Below are 24498 nucleotides of genomic sequence, written 5' to 3' on the forward strand. Positions count from 1 at the left end.
TAAATATTAGCAGAATTTTCCTCGTAACAAAATAGTTCCTACAGTATTGGTTATAATATCTTAAAGAATTTCAAATTAGTATTTCAAGTTTTGATTTTTCTTAAGTTATTAGGATCATTGCCTTGCACTTACAACGGAATTTATACATAATATACTTCCTTCATAACATATTTTTAACAGAATAAATTGGACGGAAATATTTTCTTATGTTTTGAAGTTCTACTTGATTTATTCAATTTGGCCTTGAAAATAAACCATTCTCACATTTGCTTTTAATATGAGAACCTAATTACCAATGGAAATTATCAGGAATTATATCATGGTAATTTTCATCAAGCATAGTTACTACAATCAATCTTTTGTCACAATATCGATAAGCAGATTATCTAGATTCCTGAATGTGTATATGTACGAACAATTTTGAAATTGTCAATTTTATATTTATTATACATATATACTTAACATTTTGTGTTAATGCTAACAAATCTAATTTCTTAGTCAAGATAATTCGATCTACCATTGCCAGATCCTCAAAAAACCAGAGGTTCAAAACGTTTTTGAAATTATATTAAAATAACGTTGAAGTTGGAAAAACTTCAGAAAACATTAAATATTAAAAAAAACGGTAGTTTAACGTTTAACTCAATTATCAGTAACATAATATTTAAAAATTTAATATCAAAATTAAAAACACAAAATACAATATTTTAAAAACAAAGCCAAAACTGTTGCGCTAAATATAATGCTTATATTTGTTTTTTAACAACGTTATCAGTATTGCATTAGTAACTATCCATAAATAAAAAATGTCCAATCATACAGGTATTTGCTTTTAATATAAATACAAACTATATAAGTTTTTAACAGTTTCTAACTATTTCTCGAGACACCATTTATTTTTTAAATATTTACTACTATATAAGAAAGGATTTTTATCTACCACTCAATGATATGTAATATTATAACATAATTGATTGTAATGAAATTATAAACTTATACTATAATACGTTTTTACTTAAAAAATTCAAAACATTTACTAAAGACTAAATTAATAAACTAGTAACAGACTGATGAGCATTTAAAAACAAAAATTTTAAAAATATTACCTAGGTACTAAATAATTAGGGGACGAAAATGATTTTTACTTTTTAAATAGGTAATCAAAATGAAAACCTGCAAAATAAAAAACGTTTTAATCCCTGCAAAAAATCTCCAAGACTGTCATGAGTTCATCTCATATTTATTGAATTGTTGAAAAACTAGTTTTAGTTACAGATATACTCGTATTATATGCAAAGAATGTGTTGTAATGTTCCTAGAATGTTCTAAATTAATTTTTTTGATTGCTTTTATATAATTGGATATTCGTTACTCTGATTTTTAACCCGTAAAATCGTACAAGTTATTATTATGACTAATTTAAATTAAACTAACCATCAAACCATCTTATCCTCGTGCAACATAATAAATGTTGAAGAATTCCTCTCACTGGGTTTTATAATTGGATAACGTCGAAAGGCATGCGGTATGTATAGTTATAGTGTTGTCTTTAATATTCTGATGCAAACTACGTCACAGTTGGTAAATAGTTTCAGTTTACACATTTTTGTTTTTGTCGATATGTTTGTACACAGTTATACTACTTAGTTGATTTTGCATAAAAACGCAGTAAACTACTCTGCATTTGTTTTGAAATTGTTGTGTTCAATGTCCATTGTATTTGAACTATAATATCCTTAACTCAACAGAACTGATTTAGTTTTATTTAACTTTGACTATTAGATAGATACCTATATGAATGTTGAACGTTGTAAAAATAAAAATAAATACGTAAAAACAAATAGATTAAAATGGCGATTGGTGTTGAAAATGTTACGCATTTTAATATTAATATCAACGCCGCGTAATCCTACAGTAGGTACAGATTACCAATAATGTGTGCGAACCAGCATATCATTCAATAATAATTTTTAATAGAACGAAAAAATGTTTATCATAACCAGAACCAATGGCACGCCATTCTTGATAGTAGTTTTTACTCATTTTTTTAACATGAACAATATGTTTTTGGACTGAATAGACGATAAGATGTTTCTGACCGATTTTTTGTAAGGTTTTCGTTGTCATGTTTTTTTTTATAATAATTATTATATCATATACGTATTATTATTATATTTATGATTTATCGATTTTCCTTGTACAAGACAAATATCGAGTAGCGTTCTATTTTTTTCTTTTATAGTATTAATAGATTTTAAATTATTAATTCATAAATATTTATTAAGTATTGAGTTTTTTTTTTTTTTTTGTTAAATTATACAAAACTACATCGTAGATCAAGTTTTCATTTATGTGTAATATAATTTGTTATTCTATTATAGCTGTTGAAAAGGAATTGTTGGGGTAAAAAAGTTACTCGATTTTTCTCGGGGAAAAAAATAAACAATTCCATAATACGACGGCATACGGTGTACCTATTTTGGTTTTAGTGTACCTCAGTCAATGAGCATGTCGATGCCAGTAGTACATATCGTTTTGTAGACAAATCCAACCGAGGTAGGTAATCCGCTTGTGAGAGATTGGATACAACGCTTCGTGTATTTCAGTTCAAATATAATATCCTCGTAAGCAAATCGGTTTACGTGTACATCTATCCACGAGAATGAACAATTTCAAAATACGAAAAGTTTTGCCATTATTGTTGATATATTAGCTTAATATTTTTTTAAATACAATTAATCGACAACAAAATTTAAAAAAAATTAATTCAGTGCCCTTCATCATCAGACGTAGTTCATACTTATCTTTAAACTTTTCCGGTGTCTATAAAAATAATCTCTGAAATTTTGGTCATAGTAGATTCACTAACTTATACAGAGTTTAACCCACAATCACACTCACATTGCCTTTTATACTATATTTTATAATATTATATATTTATATAGAAGATTTCGTAATTCCGATGAAAACACTTGCAGCAATTTTTCTTAAAAAGTCGTTAAAATTGTCTTTTCAAAAACATTCGTTTCTCTTGATGTCATTAATAATAAGATGTAGTCAAATTAAATGTATTTTTACTTAGTCCATAGTCGTCATAACCGCAGACGTGCCACTATTTCAAGTCGCATTTAATTGTTTATCTAGGTTTAATTCTAACTATTTAAAGCCATGTCGGGTAGAGTAATATAAATGTAATTTGTTTTTACTCCAGGACAGAAGGAACATACGAATATTATTTCAGAACGACAAAGGTTAGGATTAACAATTTGGATTTCGTTCTAGTTAGGTAGTGTATAAAATATTTCACGTGAGTACGGATTTATATACTATTTATGCGACTCCGGTCGTTCTTAATACGATACTATCATATATAGTCAGTCAACATAATATTTACACGGACTTGCGAGTTCTCAAACACAGTAACTGCGTTCTCGTCTATTGATATTCTAATAGAGGTAGATTGAATCTAAGCAGATACGTCAATTATGTATTAATGCGCTTACACGGGGCCATTATTATCTGCCGAAGTTTAAACAGCTACCCGTGTTCACTGGGACGTGAGTGTAATCGAATTCATTAAATGCGATAAATGTGCTTAGGTAACGGCCTCGGAGTGAACAGGAATGTAACAATATCGGAGCATACATATTGATTGCGATTAAATAATCGATTATTTATAGTGTGCATCTGTCGTAGGTGGTAGAATTTATATCCACATAGACTCGAGCCCTCGACGTAACGCTTCGGACATTTTCTATTCTGTCTTGACAATCGCACCACATAACTTAACGGGCGTCACTAATGTTTCGATTTGATTTAAACGACGAACGCTATTGAATCACACCATATTCCTTTGGGCTGATTGTCTGCAGATGTCATGATCCAGCAGCCCGACCCCTCACCAATAGTAGATGGCTTTTCTGATCGTATATTTATGCTTTCGCTACTACACACTATCGCTAGCTTCCTCCCCCCCCCCCCACCTTTTAACTACCAAGAATATTATAATATACGAATTATAAGGATCCAGTGAAATACTATATTATGATATGTAGCATCAAAAGAACACATTTTATGTCACCTGCGGGCGACTACCTTTAGACATACGCAAAGACTTCAGTTTTCGTCCAACCGAATATAAACATAATGTTTTCACGTTTTGCTTATCGATTACAGTGTACACGTACAATAAGTTACATGTAAACAAACTAAATTCGTACGACTATTTTCAGATAGACCTGCAATAAATCGGATGTCTTTTATAGAAAGCACAACTATTGTCTATTGAATATATAATAATATATTATATATTAAGAACTAGTTCATTGGGGACTTAAGACACTCATTATTTCAGAAAACATTAACGTTTTTGTAAATATTTCTTTTACATAATTATAGTAATTCGTCACAAAACAAAATTAAAAGTTTAGATGAAAGGAATAATGGTCCAACATATTTTGAGGTGTCTCTTTACCATTTCGCTCTGATCATCAAAACTTTAAACACTTTTAAAGTTATAACTCATAAGCTACTCGATCAAAATTTGATTATATACTATACAAGATGTAATAGAAAGACATGACAATAATGATAAATAACAAATCGACAATAGTTAAGCGTATGAAAAAAATTATACAAATTATATAGACAGTAAATAATCTAATATTTACTTACCTATGTCTAAAAATTCACAAAAACATTATTTTTTTAAAGTTATTACGTTTTGAAATAATTTAATCCAAAAACATATTAAATATTTTAAAATAATAAACAACTTGATTTAAATAAACGTTTTGGCTATCAACATTCTCCTAAGATTTAGATTGACAAATTTGCTATTTGAAATATTCCCCAAAAAGTCTCAAACTTTTTATTTTCAGTATATTAATTTAAAAAATAAAAATGTATATTGCACTCACTTTTATCACAGTAGTCTATAAATTACATTTTTTAAACGTTAATTTTAATTATAACAAAAGTAATTTCATTAGTCAGGTCATTTTGTTACACCTTGTACATTTGATTACTCCAAAAAATATTCTGCATTGAAATGAGGTATTCAAAAGTGAATTTTGATATAAAAAAAATAATTAACAATTTTAAAAATTTTAAAAATAACGAAAAATAAATAAAAATCAGAAGAATCTTGGTTATTATCTACTTAAATTTGTATATATTTAAAAAAACCCTATATTAAGTAAATATAATAAGTGCCTTGCGTTAAATGGATCATCCGATATAATGATATATGTGTATTATATAAATTATAAATGATAATACTAAATATATATAAATACAATATAATAATATATATGAAGGCATTGAAACATGCCATGTGTTTCACTGTTTGTCCTCGTTTAACTCCTACATACTCTACCTCCTGTCTAAGAAATTATCAACTGTCATATTTATAAGAAACACGAAACAACAATTAAATTTTTTTGACATATACATGTTTTTGTCTGGAGATCTACCTATCTAAAATTCGTAAAACTCTATCTTTATTACACTCGTAATCAGTAACTGTAGTGATTTTTATGAACATGCAAATACTAAATAGTATGTGATTGTTATTAGTAGCATCAGGTGACATAATTTGTAAAAAATTATTTTTTTGCTCCCTTGTAATTTCTATAAAAGACATATTTTCATTGTATTTCCATACGAAGGACAGATTTTTTATTTTGAGTTAGGCGTGCTAAAAAATATTAAAGTTTTAATAATATAATATATTTATATACCTTTCCTGCACCTTGAATTGTGAATACTTAACACATAATATATTATATATACCTGATATACGATACAGACATATTATTCACCAACAAAAATAGGTAACAAATTTATGAACTTTACGCTCCGAACGAAGCGTTTACATCGACCATATAACTTTTAAATATTATTGTTATCGTGCTTGCATTTCCGTTGCGAGTATTTCTCATATTGACGTTTTATTATATTAAATAATATTGCAGTCTTTAAATACAATATGCATGCAATGGTATAACCAGTACCTATATTGTGTATACTGAATTCGTTGTTATGAAACGGCCCCGATAGAGTCGCGAATGGCAATACCCGCACATACGTATATAATAATAATAATAATAATAATAATAATATTAATATGTATGCCGGTGACGGCGTTCGAGTACTTTTATCGTCGCTGTGCCAATAAGGCAATAACACCTGACTGCGAGTATCAACACATCCTCCGTGAGCACCAACACCGACACCGACACTGACCGACGGCACGTTTGATGAATCGAATGTTTGCCTTTTCCTCTTCCGGAGCGGTATTCTATGCGAATACCTATATCATCTCGGTCTGCACGCACAATCGAATTACCTACGAATATTTGGACGTTCTGTAAACCCACGATATATTTGCACACGGAACACTCGTGCCCCCTTGGAATGTATAGATGGGTCGTCGAACCGCTTCGGCTAGGTATGGGTTTTAGGTTATTCAATTTACTTTTCCCGTACGATCACACACCTAACACGAAAAATCGAGTATACGCGTCGTGTATAATATTTTACACGTCTTGATGGGGTCGACTGCACGCACAGCACTTCAAGTGCGAGGTGGATACAACGAGAACGGCTTTTTCTCCCACACGCACACCTTTGCGCTCAGCAATAATGGTCGATGTCCGTTTCGCCGACATATTATTGTTATTGTTCTTATTATGTTAGCAGGTCGGCAAAACCACCGACACCAATTACGGTCAATAATTATTATGTTCATCACTCCCCGGGCGATATCTATATTGACATGGTTTTTCAAAAAGACCGAACATCAGATGGACGATTGGTAAATCATCCGTCCATATATCCGATTCACGTTGTAGAGTCATGACACCAGATCAATTTTATGACGCACGATATTAAGCAATACAGTAACAAACGCTTTTGACACGGGTCAGGTTTTAATGCCTTTACAGTTATAACTTTATAAGTTATACCCTACGTGTGTTGTGTGTAATTTTTTATAATATACCATGTATGTATGTACATATCTTATATTTAATAAGATTCTTAAATTGAACGCGGCTAAGTTCTTGCAGACTTCTCACCAGTCAGAATCGCATTATTATTGTTGTTTACAATTAAAAAATCAGCGTGATGAACCGGGAGACTTCTTTTATATTATTATTTTTTGTATAGTTTTAACACATTTTATTGTGGCATCTATCCAAAAAAATATAAAATCTATTAAAAAGGATATTATTCAACGGTACTGCGTGTTCAGAAAATCTCGGTTTCCAACATAGCGTTTTTTAACATATTAATAATTGCTCACCATTATAATTTAAAAGCAATAGATATTCTCTTAAGAATATATAAGTACACAATGAATATGATTAACCTTGAATTGAAATTATAAACCTTACATCCTTGTTTATTACTTGGAGGAACAAAAAAATAATTCAAAATCTAAATTTACAATATACCGTGCCATGCAATTTACTAAGGAAATTAAATACTTAAAAAATTAATATATTTATAAATATTTTGAATTTTTACAAAATTGATAACATATCTAAGTCATAGAAAGAATTTAATTACTAACTTTGTATTCGTGTTCCAAACAGTAATATAATACTCCAAATTATATAATTTATGAAATTTATCAAAAGATAATTCAAAAACGACTAAATTTTATAAAATAAATCCCAGTAGTAGCAGTGTAAATCAAAATGTTCCATGTTTAATTATTTAAAGTTATGTGTTTTACTTTTAAATAAATTAAATTTTAAATTGTAGGTTTAAATATTTTTTCGTTTCTAATGAATTTTAAATATACGATTAAAATTGATTAGAAAACTTGAAGAATATTAACCAAGTATAATATTATACAATAGGTAATTCAATTTCCATAATCTAACAGATTTCCTCGCATAAATATATACAATAAACAACTTCTGTTACTCTCTATAAACATACTAAGAAACTAGCTTTGATCGTTATTCAATAATGTTTATTTTATTTTTCTTTAGAGATAGACGATAGACCATTCTAAGTAATGTATGTTTCAACACCAAGACAATTTCGACGAGTGTATAAAATTATAGAATCACATACCAACTGTCAATGTACCTTGACCTCAGTGTCATGTTCAATCGGTAACGATTGGGACTTAGGATGACTCGATAGAAGACTCAAAACAATCAATGAAATTATACTTAATAATATCAGACATAACAGTTAACAAGTATGGTATTCTGATGAACCTTATGGAATTATTGTTTTTTATATATATATATAATAATCGTTATGGTTTATTACTATTATTTAACTACAAACTATGATGATAATAACAATAATAAAAAGAAGAACAACAAAAATAATAAGTCTACTAATATACAAGGCTGAAAAACTCGTTCACACGCGAACGAAGTCGGCTGCCTTCCGGTACTGGGTAGCTTTGTAGTTGAGTGGTAGCAATATGGAGGACAGTTGCCAAAAGGTAGAGGGGACGATGCCTTTGTGAGTCCAATAAAATGGACGTACCGCACGCGCTTGGTCAATGTGTAACCGGGCATCGTGTCAAGCATAGCCCCTTGTTGAGCGTTCAGAAAATTCCTTTGACTTCGCAAAATACACACGCACAATATGATGGCCAATATTATGAAAATTGCCTGCTGTCTTGTGTGCGTCTTTGGGTTAGCTTTAACCGCCCCGTCCACTGTTAAATTGCGTAAGTATTGAATAATACAAAATCTAAATAGTTTTCATATAATGCATAATATAACATTATACTTAAGATTTTTGGGTAGTCAAAAAATTTAACTATAAAATAAAATTGTATTCCGACCAGAGACAAATTGGTTAGATACCTACAAATAAACATTTACACTTGTTTATATATTTTTTATTTCTCAAAAGATAACTTTCGAAATTAATTTTACATATTAGTTTTTTCTATATTTTGCAAGACTTTATGATTAAATTATAAGAATATTAAAACATTTCAACAGTACGATTATAAGATATATCTGTACAGAAATAAATCATAAAATTTTAGTTTTTACCAATGTCTTTTTACAGTGATACTTACCAGTATGCAATTAAAGATTTCACGTGTATGAAACTGTAATTATTATCAAGATATAAACATATAGAGCCAGTAAATTATTGGTTCTTCAATTATAATTTAAAATATAAAGTTTAAAATAATAGTAATTATAATAATAGTGAGTGACTATAAAATATAGAAGTGTTTGATTGAGTAATAATTACAAAATATTTTTTCGAAAGGGCTATATAACATTTATATGTTCAAGATCATTTAAATTTTTAAGCTATAAAATCTAAATCATAGGACAACTCCTTTGAAATTAAAACGAACTGTGATTTTATACGCACACATACATTGCGCAAAAAAACAACCTAATTCACTACACTCGTGTGAAATAGTAATTGATTATTATCATTATGAAATAATTCTTTAAGCACAAAGAATAAAATATTTTTAATACTATCATACGTCAAAAACAAGACTATTAGATAAACTAGAATAAACCCATAAAAATAATACATTTTCATACACACTAAAAATATAATTTACCTAGTTTTGTTTAAAACACATTTAAAATCAACATAAATATATTACATATTTATATAATTATAATATTATAATTATATATATATATATTATAATTATAATTATTTTATATAATTTATATAACTAATGCAGTATAAAACAAATAGTATTTTCATTTATTAAATTTTAATTATTTCAACAAAATCTTTGTTGAAATAATGTTTTTTTTTTTTTTAAATTAGTTACATAATTATGTAATAGAGTTCTAAAATAATTTATAAATTACATCTAACTTGAATCATATACTTAATTAACTAAGAAAACTGAGTAAACAAATTTGTACCATAGGTTTCTTTTTTTTTCCAATGTATGGATAACCCAAGAACAATTCAATTTAATCGTGTTAAAATTAAAATTAGCTGAAAATTCCCTAGTCATATTTTAAGATAAAATATTTTCTTCTAATATCGACGATAGGTGACTCACTGAGATGAAATTTTATGTATTACATTTGTCATATTAAACCTATAAAGTTATTCAAGGTTAAATGAAAATTACAAGTTATACTATTTTTGAAAAATATATATGAAAAAGTATAAACTACTTAATATTATATGTTGTTGTTAATAAGTAACCACGATAACGGAAACCTTACGAAAAATCGGTCACAAAAATGTTATCGTGTATTCAGCCCAAAAAAAATTTATTTTAAAAACTTATAATTTTTTTTCAAAATTTAAAATAAAAATTAATTAAATATCTTTCTGCATCGTTTAAAAAAATTATACTTATAAGTATTTATAAATTTTATTTAAATATAAAATCGTTAATTTAACCAAGTAATTTAAATTTTTAATTTATTCAGGGCAACGATCTGACAATTATTATTTTTATTGGTCTAATAAAATATATTATGAACAACTAAAATAAATATTATCACTATATTGTTTGTTAAAATTAAACCTTAGACTTATTTTATTTAGTTTATGCTATTGTTTGATTATTATTCTTATCAAAATATTATACTAACTATTTAACTATTACAAAAATAATAAAAATATTAAACTATTAAAAATATTCTTTTTATTTCTATTTTATTTCCGCAAATTAGGATTGCATTACAAGGTTACTAATATTTAAAGATTTTAGAGTCTTGACATACATTTATTTGTGACGTTCAGCCCCCTTAATTGTGGTGTATTGCTTCAAGGTTCCCAGGTCAAATTCTCTATAGTTAAATACTAGAAAAATATAATTCGACATCATCAAAATATATTATTACGTTATTATCACATATAATCACCCAAAAAGATCAATGTAAATAAATACTTCTTCACAAAATTATAATGAAAAACACATGCAGTTTAAAATATATATATAGTTGAAGTAATTTTCTAACCAAAATATCCATTTCGTGATAGCCTAAAAATAATTTACGCCAATATATCCGTATAATATAATAGTACCTATACATCCGAATATTGAATATTCGATCCATTGAATGTAATATTATGTTTATTTTATCATATATATTTAAAATCAACTACATACACGGCTGCATGATACATTATTGTTTTTCAATCAACAACTAATATTAGATTAATATGATAATTTTTATCATAAGTTAATTTTTTTTATACACAAATAAACTTTTCATTTTCAAATACGATAGTCAACGATTTTTCTAAAAACTACAAAACATAGTATTTTTTTTTTAATATCGAAACCTCCATAACCAGTATTGAACATATATATACATTATAATCGTCACCTATTTTTAGTAAGAATTTATATAGTGCGTCCAAATGTAAGTAGCAAAATTAGGTAGGATGTAAAATTTTTTTTTTCTGCACGACTTCATTATTCTATACATTATATTATAATATTATTTTGAAATGTGTATCTTTATATGCATATTAACTCAACCAAATGTTTTTATTTATATTTTAGCAAAAGGTTTTGTGCAGTGTAAAAGAAGCGACCCAAAGTTAAACGAATGTATAAAGAATTCTCTGAAAAACGCCGTACCACATTTAGTAAAAGGTACATACTATTTGTGTTCTACGTTTTATTCATCTAGACGTTTGTATTTATTCATTTATTTCAGGTGTGCCTAGTTTGGGAATATACCCAATTGATCCACTTCGTATAACGCAATTGGGGATAGACCAAGGTAGTGGGCCCGTCAGCATTAAGCTCAACTTTAGGGATTTAGACATATCAAACATTGGCACAGTAAAAATTAATCACATCTTGTAAGTGTAAACAACATATTTTTTTAAATTTTTTGTATATATAAGTCAAAACAATGAATGATTTCTGTGATTTCAGTGCTGATTTGGATAATAACAATATTACATTTGACGTACAATTTGAGAAACCAATCACGCTCGATGGAAATTACGATATCAAAGGAAAAGTTATTATCCTACCAATTACCGGTGACGGTCTTTGCAAAATTAGCCTTGGTAATTATAAATATTTTTTATTTTATTTTTTAATATAGAAATCGTTAATTTTGAGGTATGTTTTACAGATAATCTCAAAGCCAAAGTATACGTATATTTGAAACCTTTTGTAAAAAACGGAAACACCTACGTGGATATTAAGGATATTAAATTAACGTTTACCACCACCAGAATGCATTTGAAGTTGGACAACTTGTTTAAAGGAGATAAAGCTCTTGGTTAGTAAATTTATTTCGATATAAATTTCTATATATTCACATTAAAATTATTTTTAATAAATATTGACATATTTTATAAACCTATAATGTATTTTGTATATGTATTAACATTGTTAATCCATTTAATAATTAATTAACACAATGTGACTTTAAACGTTAATAAAATATCACATTCATTGTTACAGGAAACAATATGAATGTATTTCTTAATGAAAATTGGAAAGATATATTAGCTGAATTGCAAACCAATTTTGAGAATGCCTTGGCTGCCGCATTTTCTGGAGTTGCACAACAATTCTTCTCTAGAGTACCTTATAACCAAATTTTCATTGAATAGATACCATTAGGCTCCTTAATTATATTATCAAACATATATTATTATTAATTTATTTTATATATTTATATTTACATTTTTTTTTTTTTACCTACTGTTAAATAAACGTAGAGCATCAACTCGATTTTGTAATGATTTGTTTTATTTGATTTTTATCACAAATTTGTATACATTATCTTCACCAAACAAAATACCATAAATTTATTTCTGTTAGTAACATGAAGTTTTAAATATAAAATATAGTAATAATACTTAAATCTCACCAGACATATTAATAACGCCAAAATATCACAAACGATAATATGTACTTACCCATCGTAATACTTGATAGTTTAATACCTATATACCACACCGTATATACTCATATATATATAATAATGTGTAATACCATAATATGTAAAGTTGGTAAAATTCTAGATTGATTGAATATTTTATAAACAAATACTTAATCAATCATGAAGCTATTTATTTTTAAAGAAACAAAATATATATTTAATCTATAACATATCATAAGTAGGTATATAATTCAATTTTAAAGCACTTGGCGAAGGGAACGCCAAAAACATTTACAATTTTTTCAAAAACACAGGCTTAGCAAAACTAATTTAGAAAAATAACCAAATGTACATATATTCTATAAACTCCCTCTATTGTTAAATATAATGTATCCCCATAGTTTTAAGACCTATTACCACTATTTTGTAATTGTTACAGGATAATAACCTCAGGAGCTGAAGCCTTACTTAAATAAATAAAAAAAAAAATTCAATTTTAAAAATATTTTTTTTTAACATGATAAAATAGTGTGGCTCTGTAAAAACAATACTGTGTAGTCAAAAAAATAATCCCAATACACAATTTAAATTTTTGATATGTCAACGCTATCTTCGTGGATTGTAAAATAACAGTAAAAACTGTGTAATATTTTAAGTTGTAGTCATCTTAAATCATATTAATTAAAATATTCATATAATGTTGAATTCATGTTTGATATTTGAAATACAATTATAAAACATCATATTATACGATATGTTTCCAAACAAAGAATTCCATAACAACTATAACTACAATGGTAGGTACTGCTGTAAGTATTAAAAAAGTAATAATAATAAGTTAAATTTCACTAAATATATTTCTAATTATATCTATAAAATAAATGCTTAAAATTATAAATCATCTTATTTAATTATGCTTATGTTTGTTGTGTTTACTTATGACAATGCCTAACATTAATGGAATTTTTTTCAACACCTAATTAATTGTTTTGTCATTCCATGTCTCTTGTGTGAGAGTGGGCTGATGATAAGGATCTATTTAGTATTTTTACTACCATTTGAATATTTAATATATGTTAAAGATGAATAGATAGATAAATAAATAATAGATAAATATAAAATCTTTTGTCATGCGCGCGTATAGGGGAATAGGTATGAAAACGGTTAGACACTTATCATATATTTCTGAAGTGTTGAAGTTGAAAAGGATACGAATAACTTGGCCAGATTTTCACTAATGATAAATTTTGTTATTTGGTATTTTGATCCCGAATGTAACTGCCGTGATTCCTTTGAGCTAAATCGTTCAGTACCATTGACAAATTCAGGAGGGGAGGCCTAGGGGCCCAGACTTCCCTCCCCTCTATACATACTATTTTTCTAATTTTTTATAACTTTATAGTTACTATATACGTAATATAATCAGAATCATAAACATCATATATTTATGATTAAAACGATTTATATATATATATATATAATTATTAATGTATTTATTACAAGAAGTATACAATAATTAAATTATATTTATATTATGAAAAAATTTAAAATTAAGAATAAAGTGTATATTTTGATTATATGTTTGCTGTAAAAAAAAATTGTTGTCTCCCCTCAGATTATAGCTCTAACCTGATTAACAGTGTAAACCATCAGTAGGATTTAAATTTTATATTGATAATATATGGTTTATACATTTTTTTTCTAATCTAATGATAAACTGCAAGTATTACTTTAATTTTACAATGATTATTAGTTGTGGAGTAAATCATTTAGGTTGATAGTTGTTGGTTTATCAAATAACTAATGTATTAAGTGACGCGTATAGATACTTGGTCCTAGTACGCACATGATTTATAACGTATAATATTTAGTTCAGCACATCATATTCATAATCTGAATTTGCTAAGTCTCGTCACTTGTAAGCTATCCAACTTATCTACCTTTACTTAATTCATACTAGATGTAAGCATATACGCTGTAATAATGTGATATGGCTGTAACATAAAACAAGTATAACATATAATTTTTAGTAATAACTAATACACAATAATTACCCGTGTCGTATTTAATTTTTTTTATGCCAACATCTATTATAGTAATATTTATTTTTTATTAATTGGTTAAGTCGTTAAGGGATGCATTAGCAAAACAGGTTATAAATGTATGAGAGACAAGATAAATTAAATGATGACAAATATATCACAACGATATCTCACTACTAAATCAATTTTAATGATGGTATAGGTAATCACAATCAGTGCCTAATAACAACATTTAAGGTACGTGATAAATCAAATTTTTACATACTCTAATAGCCTATAATCATTAAAAGACTTAACGGTTATACATGCAAAAAATACAGCATGCTATTAAACCCATTAAATATACGAGTATATAAACGAAAAAACTAAATGGGTACCTGCAGGTACCTAGTTAAATTTAACTTTCCCAATCTTGTATTCAAAATAAATTAAGTCATGTAGGTAATTAATCCATTACCATAAACTTGCATCATAAATACCATTTTTTAGTACATTATGATATAGTTACAGGAAAAATAAATATAGCGTTTTCGTTTTACATACTTAGATCGCTGCTATACGCATAAGTAGCTAGGTACTTACCATTCCTAATTCTAGTGTAGTGTTATGATTTCAGTACCTACCTTCAATCTTTCTATAGATTGTGAATATATCTGTTTTTCCGTAGAAACTAAAGCTATTTAAAAACATTATAATAATTTAAAAATTAAAGTTGGTGTGTAATTCATAGACATATCACTTAATCGTGTGCAGAATCTTAAAACACAAACTTTCATTATGTTTTTGACAATTTGTCGTTTTCACTAAATATAAACAAGTTTTAAAGTAACACCATAAGCAATAATGCAATAATAACCAAAATAATCGATATAGTGCACAAAATATAGAAATTTTACCATCAAACTATGAAACTATTCACACCAATGTACGATAAGTCTGAATGGATTCAAAAAATGAAGAACAATAATAAAATACGATATGATTAATATAATATACTATTACAATTTATAATAAATGCTAAATGCTCGACAAAAATTAATTCTACTTACTGTATTACTAAAATTAAAATAAATATTACTTTAACAGCAGTTTAAATATATCATAAAAATACTTAGTAAAATAGGTTGACAGACCTTCATCGCTCAGAATCGTTTTTCATATGCAACGATCGCCTATACCATACAGAAAATCGCTTACCTACTTTCCCCCTTTTATTAATTTCATTATATTTATTTGAATTTTTTTATGAGTTACTGGGAGACATTATGTGCTAACATTGCATATTATATAACTACAGTACATATATAGTAAATAAAAACCACGTGGTGGGGGATACATATTAATCGATCGATTTCAACCGGTATCAGGTTTATAATAATATATGATTATGAGTAGGTAACCAATTTTTTTTTTTTTGAAATCAGAAATTATTTTACCTTTTTTTTCTAAATAATGGTATTAAGGCATCCATTATAGGCATATAAATCACACTAAATAAAACTGCTCCAAAACATTCGTACTGTATCACGAACAAATAATAAGGGTTAATTATTCCAATTAATTAACACACTGTACTTACCTACTTATTTATGTAGTAGGTAATGTATAAAAGTATTTTATATTATTTTCAGTAGCATTGTTTGGAAAAAAAAATAACCTTTATTTCAAGTAATAATAATAATAATAAAAACATAAACAAAATCTTAAAAATAAGTATATAATTAATAACTGCAGTAGTAATGTACCTACTAATGTATCTACTATTAGTCTGCATTTTATGTTCAGTAATATCTCATACAAATATATTTATTTCAGACAATGTAATGTGTATTTAGTACATTTTACTCGGTCTATACGTGGTTTATATAGAAACGGAGGAAATAGAATAATACTATTGAGATCATTGAGTATAATATTATACTTAGCATATATATATTGTATACATTGTACAATATATACTCAATGATAATAACTAGGTATACGAGTAAATCTTACATTGCATATATTTCTATGGCAAACAAATGTTTAAATTATTGAGTTCTTGTATTTTTTTTAACTTATTATATTCATTTATATTTTTACACTGAATTGATACTTGAATACTTTTGAAGTGTTGAAATACGAAAATATAAGGTATTTGTATGAAACCCAATACGTCAAGACGTATAATGATGTATAGACAACTTTGTTAAAAATAGTTTTAAAAAATGTTCGAATCAAATAGAATTAAAATAGAATTAAAATTAAATTAAATATAATATATAATATATGATTTTGTGTTGTGTTTTTCGCTTTTATTAGCACGATCTAAAATCATAAAATAAATATGAAATAATTTCCTTTGTGCACAGCAGTTTTTTAAATATCATGTAGATATGTAATTAACAACTTTAAATAACGTGTTATTACGTATACTGAATAATAAATAGTTACAAACAAATTAAATGGTTTGTTTAGGTTATCCACTGAAAATGAAATAAAAAAATAAATATTAATAGACGGTTCATTTGAATTATTCTAAACTTCTAAAGCATATAATAATAAAGGCTATACTGTTTAGCTTTTATGCTGTTTTACTTTTAGCTACTTATTCTACTGTCTTAGGTAGAAAAAGGAAGCATTAAATATTATAACACTTATTTTACGAATTTATCTCTTTTAATAATGACCCAATACTCTGCAATTACTAAGCATAGTTATAACTTAATACTATTATTACAAAATAATATTGAATGTTATTAAATTTTCCAATAATATACGTCATGCCCGTCATGGGTATATTTTTAAGTCACAAAACACGATGCAGTTTCATGACTAGGAATTTGAAAAGAAATTCAATTGATATACCTAGAGATGAAGAATTTTCAATAATTATTGTATAGCCATAATAGTATGGTACACGAAACCACGTCATGAAAATAATAGCAAGTACCTACTGTGATTGTATTGAATATAAAATATAATTATGTTTTATCCGAATATCCGTCTTCCTGAACATATTATATTTTAAGTTGTCCAATTTCAGAAGTCACCCAGCCGAATTGAAATAATAATCATCATTAACAGAACCGGACTGTCGGGTGTACCCGTGACAATGAAACACAATACATTTTTTGTAACTTATAAGGTCAAGACGTGCACGCCGATATATGGCAATATACTCGGCGTTGGTGGGTCAATATGGGTGGGTTATAGCTACTCGAAAAATCGAAAGTATATTTTATTGTATGTGTTTATAGATATACATATATATATATATATATATCACATCGCTGTCGACGGTCGTGCATCAGTAGATCCAAGTTTGTCGTCGAACAGTTATACGTTTTAATAACATTTTTGCATTGCGTGAATGCACACCGTCGTGCCGGCCCAACAAACATCATAATATTAATAATAATTATTTAATAATAATATGATGGCTATGATGAGACGTAACGCCGCGCTGGTCGCCCTGTGCTATCTGGTGTGCGCGATTTCCAAAACGACTCGATCCGCCGCATCTGTTGTCAAATTACGTAAGTTGGATATACCTAATACTGCACCGTCCTGCTGACACGTTCGTTGAGCTTAAATCTACCCTTACCCGCAGTAGTTACATATATCTACCATATCTACCCTTGCCCAACTTCGTCTATAATATTCCTATGTTATATAATGTCGTTCCATTCCATATAAGTCGTAATTTATCATATTTTCAACGACCACTGATGTTTTTTTAGTAAATTCGTTCATTCTATGTATCATATTACATATTAGATTGTTATTATGATTTTTTTTGCCATTGTTTTCAGCCAAAGGATTCATTGCATGCAAAAAAGATGACCCCGGCGTCAACACATGTATTCAACAAGCACTACAAACGGCCGTACCGCATTTAGTCAAAGGTGAGTCAAAATTACTGATAATTATACAATCTTTATACACAAGTCATATATTATTTAGGAGATATTCACATATTGTAGATCATTGTGATAATATAATTTACATTTTTCTTCTATATAATAGTAAATACGTAAATAATAATATATTATTATTTATTTTCTTAACTACAATTTTTCATTCCGTCGAACAACAAAAATTTACCGTACGAAAAAATGTAAAATGTTCGTAAAAACTAAAAAACGAAATATTTTATTTTTTAATCATCATAAGTCTTAACTACGATATAAGTCAAACTAGCCAACAAATACGTGTTTTGGGTAACGTATATTGATCACATCATTCCATATTTTTGTATAACAGTTGTTTTTGATGCATACCAATGCATTTAAGAGATATAACTTATTTAATTTCAACACGTTGTGCTTAATTTATCAGTTAACTAAACAATTTATTGGTGTATCAGTAATTCAAGTAAAAATATAACACTGAACTATCAGAATTCATTAATCTATAATTGCCATAAATATAATATATATATATTTGCCTGTAATTGGTAAAAATTCGATATTTCTACAAAAAAATGTATTTTGTTAATTTTTATATATAAATACTGAGCTCATTAAGATAGAAAAAAAATTGAATGTTCCAGACTTAAAAGATTTTAATGTATAGTAGAATCGATACGACTCATAAATGATATATTACTATGTTAAAATAACTCTAAAAATAAAAAATATGTTTTTTATATAAAAATAAATAATAAAAAGTTATTCATAAATAAATTATTTTAAAAATTTTAAAAATTTTATAATATTACCTAGCTTTAACAATTCATTGTTTAAATTTTTATTTTATAAAAAAGAATTTTAATTAATTTAACTTGGAAAGTAACAGAGGTACGCATAAGGCATATGGCAAGTTGAAAATGTTTCCCTTAACTCTAAAATACACTAAATTCAATCTAATTAATATGAAATGTATTGTAAACAATAACCCTAATAAGGTATTATATTATTTTTATCTAATGATTTATATTTATTATTTATTTAACTATGTTATAAACAGGCATAATATTATTTTGTAATTATTAGATTAGATTATAAAAATTACTTTTTAGTTATAAATTTAAAAAAAGCAATTATGTGTTTCTAAACAATAATGATCAAATGTTATAACAACTAATGTTAATAAATTATTATTATTTTTTAAACATTCAACAGGGTCATTGTTTTATATGTAACTTGACCAATTATACAAAATAGAAATAAATTGTTATCAACATGTGACTATCATTATATAAAACCAATACAGTATAACGTGAATGAATAATGTAGTATTATAGAAAAAGCAATATATTACAGTACCTACCTATATTACACAATAATTAATATGCTGCTAACCTTTTAAGTATATTTAGTTCAATCTTGATATATATATACGAAAAAAAATACAAAACATGACCATGTTTCAGACTTAAATCTAAAAAATTATCAGTATAGTAATATTTTTTTTTGTAGTCTCTCTTCTACGCGTCCTTAAAATTTACCTTGCGTTACAGAATTCGGTTAGCATAATAATAATGTAAAGAAATTTTCAATAACTTGCGTCAATATTAGTCATTGTTCGACCAAAGAATTGGAATACGTTCAACAAAATTTTTAAAGACAAATCAAAATACAGTTTAAGATAATCAGATTTGAAAATGGCTCAGATAGTGGGTTGAATTCCCCATAAAATGTTCAGTTATAATCAGACTAAATTATCATCTAATTATGAATATTTTTAATAATTTTTGACAGTATAAGAATAAGATTGTGATCGACAAAATGTTTTTTATAAGCCCTTGAACCTAGACTCTGGGCGACACTGATAGCAATCAATATGACATTTTTTATAGCCTTGAAGGCCGGAAGACTTAAGACGAGTACGTGATGACATTAGCATGGGTGCCCGTTAACGTAATGTGGACGGAATAACATTATCGCCGATTTTGGCCCTTCTACCCACTCTTCTACCAAAAAATTGCAATAAACTAGCTACGGGTTAACACATGGTTACACATGGTAATTGGTAATAAACTAATAAATTACAAAGATATTTGTGTTTTGAACTTGACCATGAATATAGATTTTCAACAATGTTCATGTTATTACTACTAATAATGACTGGTAACTTAGAATAAACATTTTAAGACTTGTGACTATAGACAGTATAAGGATGTTATTTAAATTATTAAATTATGAAGAGTATAATATTTTAAGCCTAAATCATAATCAAACCACATATTTTACTCACCGAACAAATGACATAATGTAATAGGTACACATTAATAATGGTGGTAATCATGTAGTTCTGCTTGGATGGCACAGCATAACAACGTACCATTGTAATAACAATACATTACAGTATTTTTAATATAAGGTACTACAAATCCAGTTGAAATATAGAAACCATTGCATAGTACCTATACCTACATAATCTGATTGCTAAATTCCGATAGTATATTTTCATATACATAGATTCTCAATACAGATCAATAATTAATACCTTTATTATATTTTGTAATATTCTATAATATTCTAAAATCCTTTAACTACCTCTAAACGTTTTTATAATTTTACTTTCATAGTACATATAATAATACCCATATTTGGTTGAAACATAAACATAAACGTGTGCATATTGTAGTTTCTATATTTTTTGTACACGTATATATATGTACGTATATACGTAGTATAATAATGTAAAGCATAGGTACATTTATATAGTATTACAACAGAATGCATAATTAATGTAGGTAATGGACAATGGTTGTATTTTATTAATATATATATATATAATTATTTTTTATATGTTTAATAATAAAAATGTGAAATACCTATATACTGTATAAAATCAAACAGGATCCAAAAACCTACTAAGGACAATTATCTCGTTAACTTGCCTCACCGCAGGGTAGTATAGTATATTTATTGGTGTATTATTTATAATATATTATAATTTAACAAAGCAATTAAAAATTATCGCATCCAAGAATTAATTCTGACTGTACCTAAAAAACCCCACATTAATGAGAATTCATGAAAAATGTTGTAATGTTTATGGTAATTTATAGTAATATTATTTGATTTTGATTACACATAGAAAAAATGTTGTCGGAAAATCAACCTCTTCCAACACTTCAAGATACTAAATTGATAAAAATGACGTTTTTGAACTATTTAACTTACTTAGCTCAAAATATAAAAACATTTATAAATTTTAGTAGTAAATAAGAATATTTAAATATAGTCATATAGATAAATATCAAAAATTACATTAGTATTTATATATCTGTTATAAATACAATAGTTTTAAATGATCGAACGTTGGAACTAGAAAATAATTCAAATAAGTTTATGAAATTAATTTGTTAATAGATATAACTTCACAGTTTTTACTAGTAAAAAAAAAAAACACATACACAATTCAAAAATTAAGCCAACTATAAAATTATAATACACTAATATACAGAAATATTTTAAGTATTATTAAATAATTATTTAAAAATATTTAGCTTGACAGATGAATTAAGAATTTTCATTTCTAATAAATATATAATAAAGAAACCGATGTAATATGGTTTTTATATTTTCTAGGAATACCAAGTTTGGGGCTAATACCAATTGATCCTTTAATAATATCACAAATGGATATAAATCAAGGTGTATCTAATGGTCCCTTAGACATCAAACTAAGCTTCAAGGACCTTTATATACATAATATTGGGTCTATTAAGATAACATCAATGAAGTAAGTTATACAAACTTTCATAAAAATTTACCTAGTAAAATGTTTAGGTACTGAACAATGCCATAAATGTATAGTGTATGCATGTCATATAATTTACTCGAGCACAATTATTTATAGTACTTGAAGTTCAAATTTTTGCAAAAATCGTAAATTTCATGAAAATTAATTATTTTCAATCTAAATTTTTATTAGCAAGGATTCATAACTTAATACAATGTTCTGCATAAGTTTTTCTTACAAGACGTACAATCTCAAAAATTTATACGCACTTTTTTATATATATAATATATAAAGATATAAAGATAGATAGATAGATATTGTAAGTTCAAATTTTGATGACATTTATTTTTGCGTGATTAAAAATTACTATTATTTGGGATTTGAAAGTTTTCATCACAATTTATATTTTGTATTTACTAAACGCTGTAAAATTTTAATAAATTATGTAATATATATTAATACGGTTCTATACAATACGTCTTTACTCTTTATTGACTCATACGTTTATAACAGCTATAATTGTTTAGTACTATTATATGAAATAATATTATTATTACCTATATAACGTATTGTGTTATTTGAATATTGGCGAAAATTAACTCAACCTTAGGTGGCTATTACTAATGGCAACATAATTAATAGGTGGGTACCAGTATAATTAAGCATCTTTAGATAGGCGATAGACCGTCTCCGCTCAGAGTGGTTTTTCGTAATATGCAATCAATTATTATTGAATTCATAATGAATTATACACCTAGCTAGTACAGTGACCTACTCAATAGCGAGGTAGGAACATTCGATACCTTATCTATAAAGCAGATAACTTCCCTGGTGTTTTTTTCTTTTTATTATTTACTTAAATAGCGTATTAATATAAATGTATTCTTGTTTTCTTACAGATCGAATATAAACAATCATACATTTAACCTTAAAGCCGATTTTGATGAACCACTTGTACTCGAAGGCATGTACAATATACAAGGAAAAATTATTATTCTACCAATAAGAGGTGAAGGAAAAAGCAATTTAACTTTAGGTATGTCCATTGACTATTATTGTCATACTTATTATAAACAAGTTAAATTTACTTAAATCTACATAATTTATTAATTTTAAATTTTAGCTGCATTGAAAGTATCAATTGACATAAATGGTAAACCAGTTACAAGGAGAGGTGAAGAATACATGGAATTAGAATCTTTAGATTTAAAATTTAGTACATCAAGACTTTATATACAGCTAGATAATTTGTTTAATGGAGATCAATTATTAGGTTTTTATAATATATTTTATTGAGTGCATGTTTTGTGTAGGTACTGTATAATAATATGTTCTTTTATTAATAAAATAATAATTTTTAGGAAATAATATGAATATGTTTATGAATCAAAATTGGAGGGAAATTTTAAAGGACCTTCAACCTGCATTTGAGTCAGCTTTAGGGATGGCATTTCAATCAGTCGCTCATCAATTTTTCTACAAAGTACCATATGGTAAAATATTCAACTAAATGTAATTATATTTCTTAGCTCTTTTTACGTAATAATATGTGTGTTAATTTGTTTATTTATTTAATTTGTTATGGTTGTTTTGTATTATTGATTGCTATTATAATGTAAATATCTCAAATAGAAAAATTGTTAAATAACTATTTTTTTTTACTTAGAACCTACTATAAAAAGTAATGTACTTAAATAAAATAGTTTAAGTGGATTTATTAGTAAATTCAATATAAAATATCGTAAAAATTATATTAAGTATACAAACAAAATGATTAAATAAGTAGTTACTTGCTACAATCATCAAAACAAATACCTACTAAACTAAAATATAAGTGTTTCGCAAATTATTACGGTTTTAGGTACAACTCTGATAGCATTTTAAATTAAAGCTAAAAATTATTCGATAGTTAAGTCAGTGAAAATACATAAAGA

General features: G+C 26.5%; 2 protein-coding genes across 2 annotated transcripts; both read left to right on the forward strand.

The window, feature by feature from the left end:
- Positions 1-8542: 8542 nt before the first annotated feature.
- LOC107161271 (protein takeout-like) lies at positions 8543-12694 on the forward strand. Its single transcript, XM_015507652.2, has 6 exons — positions 8543-8704; positions 11501-11593; positions 11658-11805; positions 11882-12018; positions 12087-12236; positions 12422-12694. Exons 1-6 carry the CDS (start codon positions 8620-8622, stop codon positions 12571-12573), a joined length of 765 nt encoding a protein of 254 aa, XP_015363138.1. The 5' UTR covers positions 8543-8619; the 3' UTR covers positions 12574-12694.
- A 5463-nt stretch (positions 12695-18157) lies between these two features.
- LOC107163222 (protein takeout-like) lies at positions 18158-24212 on the forward strand. Its single transcript, XM_015510560.2, has 6 exons — positions 18158-18405; positions 18682-18774; positions 22411-22564; positions 23464-23600; positions 23688-23837; positions 23926-24212. The coding sequence occupies exons 1-6, from the start codon at positions 18303-18305 to the stop codon at positions 24072-24074; spliced, it is 786 nt and encodes a 261-aa protein (XP_015366046.1). The 5' UTR covers positions 18158-18302; the 3' UTR covers positions 24075-24212.
- Positions 24213-24498: the final 286 nt, after the last annotated feature.

This window comes from Diuraphis noxia, unplaced genomic scaffold (genome assembly GCF_037042655.1).
Source record: "Diuraphis noxia isolate RWA-SAM2 unplaced genomic scaffold, SU_Dnox_SAM2 contig0003, whole genome shotgun sequence".
In the NCBI taxonomy this organism is placed as follows: Eukaryota; Metazoa; Arthropoda; class Insecta; order Hemiptera; family Aphididae; genus Diuraphis; species Diuraphis noxia.

Coding starts and splice junctions, on each gene's coding strand:
- LOC107161271 (XM_015507652.2), top strand. CDS start 8,620: ATGATGGCCAATATTATGAAAATTGCCTGCTGTCTTGTGTGCGTCTTT. Junction 11,806..11,881: donor GTAAAAATTAATCACATCTT/GTAAGTGTAAAC, acceptor CTGTGATTTCAG/TGCTGATTTGGATAATAACA. Junction 12,019..12,086: donor TCTTTGCAAAATTAGCCTTG/GTAATTATAAAT, acceptor TATGTTTTACAG/ATAATCTCAAAGCCAAAGTA.
- LOC107163222 (XM_015510560.2), top strand. CDS start 18,303: ATGATGGCTATGATGAGACGTAACGCCGCGCTGGTCGCCCTGTGCTAT. Junction 18,406..18,681: donor CGCATCTGTTGTCAAATTAC/GTAAGTTGGATA, acceptor CATTGTTTTCAG/CCAAAGGATTCATTGCATGC. Junction 23,601..23,687: donor AAAAAGCAATTTAACTTTAG/GTATGTCCATTG, acceptor TTTAAATTTTAG/CTGCATTGAAAGTATCAATT.